The sequence below is a fragment of the Myotis lucifugus genome, unplaced genomic scaffold, assembly GCF_000147115.1.
Source record: "Myotis lucifugus unplaced genomic scaffold, Myoluc2.0 scaffold_4901, whole genome shotgun sequence".
Classification (NCBI taxonomy): Eukaryota; Metazoa; Chordata; class Mammalia; order Chiroptera; family Vespertilionidae; genus Myotis; species Myotis lucifugus.
This window is the reverse complement of record NW_005875949.1, coordinates 1,383-5,595: the sequence shown is the minus strand read 5'-3', so window position 1 is coordinate 5,595 and position 4,213 is coordinate 1,383. Positions and strand designations below refer to the sequence as shown.

The 4,213-nt window shown below is 62.3% G+C and overlaps 1 protein-coding gene across 4 annotated transcripts; it reads right to left on the bottom strand.

Annotated features, from left to right (window-relative positions):
- Positions 1-791: 791 nt before the first annotated feature.
- On the bottom strand, positions 792-3,964 carry LOC102424815 (HLA class I histocompatibility antigen, B-45 alpha chain-like). Of its 4 annotated transcripts, none has more exons than XM_014450905.2 (7): positions 3,858-3,964; positions 3,457-3,741; positions 2,967-3,242; positions 2,103-2,378; positions 1,875-1,979; positions 1,443-1,475; positions 792-1,113 (listed from the first exon to the last, which is right to left on the bottom strand). In XM_014450905.2, the coding sequence occupies exons 1-7, from the start codon at positions 3,949-3,951 to the stop codon at positions 1,109-1,111; spliced, it is 1,074 nt and encodes a 357-aa protein (XP_014306391.1). In that variant the 5' UTR covers positions 3,952-3,964; the 3' UTR covers positions 792-1,108. The 4 variants fall into 4 exon arrangements, with proteins under 4 accessions (XP_014306391.1, XP_014306393.1, XP_023605044.1 ...); XM_023749276.1 differs by lacking the exon at positions 792-1,113 and adding an exon at positions 1,120-1,307; XM_014450907.2 differs by lacking the exon at positions 1,443-1,475.
- Positions 3,965-4,213: the final 249 nt, after the last annotated feature.

The window sequence follows — 4,213 nt, the reverse complement described above, 5'->3', positions numbered from 1 at the left end:
AAGGACGATGCACTGGACATGGTTCATGAGTGAGTGGGACTCTGGTCATGGGCCAGCATCTTCAATTATTGGGACACTGTTGTTATGAATGGATCTGAGAAAGTGTCTGGTCTTTGCCCCTGGCTCCTGGCACTGAGCTCCTACAACCCTGGGCATCTCCTGAGTGACAAGTGTCTCTGGGACGCTGATGAGATGGCTCTTGGCTGAGAGGCCTGGAGGCTTCAGGGTGGGGGCTGGTCCCCAGAAAGACCAAGCTGAGCAGAGGTTTTGAAGTCCCAGGCCCGAGAAGGAGGCAAGAGCAGGAGGAGTCTGAAAATGCATCTCTCCACACCACAGTCCCGTGTGCAGGAACCCCTGGGCCTGCGGGACAATGACGACAAAAAGGAGCCCTGATCCTGTGAGACGGGGACACCCAGAGAATTAAATCAAAACTCCTACACAAACACAGTAACAAGCATCATATCCACAAAAGCAAAGAAACAACAAACACCCAGAAGACAGGTTCTGAGGGCCAGACCCAGACCTGAGCCTAGGATGACGAGGGTCCTGGAGATGCGCTGCATTAGAAGTGACAAGAGCTGGGGGATGTGAGTTCCTGTGACCACAGGTCCTGGTGGGACAGGGTTCCACTGAGGGACAAGGTCAGAGGAGCAGAGAGGTGACCCGGCCGAGGAGTGGCCACGTCAAAGCCCACGATGCACTGAGCACCACCTGGGCACAGGCAGCGACCTCACTCCGGTCTCACAGCCCCTCCAGTCCCCCCTGCAAAGAGCACAGAATACACAGGAATCTGCAGAATCCTTGGTGTTTCCATTTATTTCCTCTAAGAAAATACTTAAATAAAGGATGTCCTTTAATTACCCGTCACCAGTCACGGCAAGAATTAAAAAAACAGGTCAATCCAAAGTCTCATTTCAATACGGAGCAGGAAGTTGCAGCTCACAGACCCAGGGAGTAAAGGCAGGGATGGGGAAGGCCCAGCCCCGCCTCTGCTGACAGGAAAGTGTGGGGAGCAGGGCTGGGCCAGCCCCCCAATCAGAGGTTCTTGAGTCGGGAAGTGGAAGCGTGAACACATCTTCCATCACTCGGTCCCCACAAGGCAGCTGCCTCACGCTGTGGAGGACAAGCATCATGAACAGATTCAGGTCAGTGGCTGTAACTGGTGACATTCTCAGAGTCCACTTCATGCTCAGTGTCCCTCAGACTCCCCACCACCCAGTCCTCCCCTCTGCCCATCCCTCCCCACGGCAGGGTCTCGCTTCTAGAAGCAGAGAGAGATACATCAGAGCCCTGGGCACTGTCACTGCCAGGGGGAAACACACCAGGATGGGGTCAGAGCCCCAGGGCAGGAGACTAGGAGGAACTATGGGCGGGGCAGGGGGGGCGGCATGGCTCCAGTCTGCACTGTCACAGGGTCTCTGGGGTCACCCGCCCATACTCACTGGCAGCCTGAGCGTAGCTCCCTCCTCTCCCACCTGCGGGAAGAAAACATCCCCTAAGAGACCAGGGAGGAGGCAGGGCCATGAGGTCCTAAAGGAAGCCCTAGTCCTGGGCCTCAGGGAAGTTTCCAGAACCCTGTAGACCCAGGGCAGGATCAGGAAACCTGAGGGAAATGCATGTGTGGGGACTGGACCCACCGCCCTCCTGGAGGTCTGTGCTCAGTAAGGACCTGCCCTCTGTCCTGGGGCTGCTGGGAACGGGGTCCCCACCACCAGCTCCCACGGGCCTCACTAAAGAGTAAGTGTGAGCACAGAGAGCCCCACACTGGCCATCACACCATGGGGATAGTGCTTCCCATGAATGAGGCGGGACACACGTCTACCTGGGCTTGAACCCCCAGGGGGACAAGACACTCAGACCCCACCCCTGCCCACCTGAGCGCCTCCTCCCCCACATCACAGCTGCAGCCACAGCTCCCAGCAGAACCAGGACCCCGGCGATGCCCATGATGATGATGATGAAGGTGTGAGAAGGCGGCTCTGGGAGGAGAAGGGAAGGGAGGGTGAGGGCCCTGACCCCAGGCCTCAGCCCCGACCCCACTGAGGTTCCCCAGGGTCGGTGCTGCCCTGAGAAGAGGCTCTGTGCCCACGGCCCCTCCTCACCCCATCTCAGGGCCAGGGGCTTGGGCAGCCCCTCGTGCTCCACATGACATGTGTATCTCTGCTCCTCTCCAGGGGGCACCCCCACGGCCGCCCACTTCTGGAAGGTCCCGTCCCCCGCAGGCCTGGTCTCCACCAGCTCCATGTCCTGGGTCTGGTCCTCCCCGTCACGCTGCCAGGTCAGCCTGATGTCCGCAGGGTAGAAACCCAGCGCCCAGCACCTCAGGGTGACCTCACGCTCAGAGACGCCGTGGTGGGTCACGTGTGCCTTTGGAGGGTCTGAGGGGAGGGGAGAAATTGCAGGAACTTTGCATCTGCCATGGGACACTCCAGCAGCACTCATGTGACCATCTTGAGCATGGACAGCACACCTGGGTGGGGGAGGGAGCACACAGCCCACACACCAGCCTGCACAGAGGCTCCTGGAAGGACCTCCTAGTCTTTAGAAAGTTCTAGAATCAAAGTGATGCAGCCCAGGGCAGGAGGCAGGTCTCTGAGGGGAGAAAAGGGATTTGTGGTCCCGACCTGAGTGGAGGCCACGTGACTCAGAAAAGCTGGGGTCAGGCCTCAGACACAGTGGGTGTGGGCAGTGCACAAGGCCTGAGAGAGAAGGTCCCCGTGGGTCCCAGAGCCCCTGCAGGGCCCATGGGTACCGCTGATGGGCTATTTCAGGGGGTCTCCCTGCACCCCAGGAGAGCCTGCACCCCTAACTGTCCCTGAGAGGGGGGTCCCTCTGGTACCTGACCTGGAAATCCATTGGGCTCCCTCCCTGACCCAAGGAGGGGTGTCTGACACTGACCCCCTGTCCTGTTTCCTTGTAGGAGCCCCAGCCCCGGGGAGAGGGGGCGGCCCCAGGGCCCCTGGTACCTGCGCGCTGCAGGGTCTCCTTCCCTTTGTCCAGGTACAAGAGCAGTGACTCCACACACAGGCCCTCCAGGTAGCTCCTGTGACGCTCTGCCCAACCCTCCGCCTCCCACTTGCGCTTGGTGATCTGAGCCGCCTTGTCGGCCGCGGTCCAGGAGGTCAGGTCCTCGTTCAGGGCGATGTAGTCGGCGCCATCGTAGGCGTATTGCCAATACCCGCGGAGGAGGCGCCCATCGGGTCCCAAGTCGCAGCCAACCATGCACTGGTAGGTGTGAGACCCTGACCCAGTCCCAGGTCAGCACCGCCCCGCCCGCCCCGCGGGGACTGGATCTAACACTGAAAGTGAAATCGGGTCGAAGTCCCCGCGGGCTCCTCCCGGGTGGGGGCCGGGCGGGTCCCGCACCCTCGGGGTGACGCTCAGACCCAGACCCTCGGGGTGACCCCGGCCCGTCCGTGGGGAGGGGGGTCGTGACGGGCCCGGCGCGCGGCTCACCGTCCTCGCTCTGGTTGTAGTAGCCGCGCAGGGTCTGCAGTCCATCTCGGAAAATCTGTGCGGCTGCCTTGAAGTTCTGCGTCTCCCGGTCCCAATACCCCGGGTACACCTGCTCCACCCACGGCTGCTGCATCCACGGCGCCCGCGGCTCCGCCCTCGGACTCGCCGCGTCGCTGTCGAACCGCACGAACTGGGTGTCGTCCACGTAGCCGACGGCGAGGAAGCGGGGCTCCCCGCGGCCGGGCCGGGACACGCTGGTGTGGAAATACCTCAGGGAGTGGGGGCCTGGGGGGCGGACGGAGGGCAGGGCCGGGGCTGGACACTCGCCTTCCCGGTCCCGCGCCCCCGCCGGGTCCCCTCGCTCCTCCCCGCACCGCCGCCCCCTCCGACCCCGCACTCACCGGCCCAGCTGGGGGTCAGGACCAGCGCCCCCGAGAGCAGCAGGAGGAGGGTGGGGGGCCTCAGGACCCGCATCTTTGGCGTCGGGGGGACCATCTGAGTCAGGACGCTTACGGGGAAGATTTATAACCCGTAGCCCCGGGGACGCTGATTGGCTGCTCAAGAAACCGCTCAGCCAATGGGAGTGAGAAGTGTGTCCGCGTCACGAGTCTCCAGAAAGGAGGCGCCGACACAAGTTGGGAGAGGAGATGTGAAACCCAGGCGCTAGGGAGTCCCCCACACGGAGCTGCACCCCCAGACTCTGTCCCCTGCGGAGACCTGAGCGCAGGCCTGGGCCCCAGGACTCGGCCCTGACCCT

Bases quoted from the DNA above. Each gene is read 5' to 3' on its own strand.
- LOC102424815 (XM_023749276.1), bottom strand. From the start codon at position 3,951: ATGGTCCCCCCGACGCCAAAGATGCGGGTCCTGAGGCCCCCCACCCTC. The intron at 1,980-2,102 runs GTGAGGAGGGGC...TTCTCCTCCCAG, and splicing joins GCCCCTGGCCCTGAGATGGG to AGCCGCCTTCTCACACCTTC. The intron at 1,308-1,442 runs GTGAGTATGGGC...TGTTTCCCCCTG, and splicing joins GAGCTACGCTCAGGCTGCCA to GCAGTGACAGTGCCCAGGGC.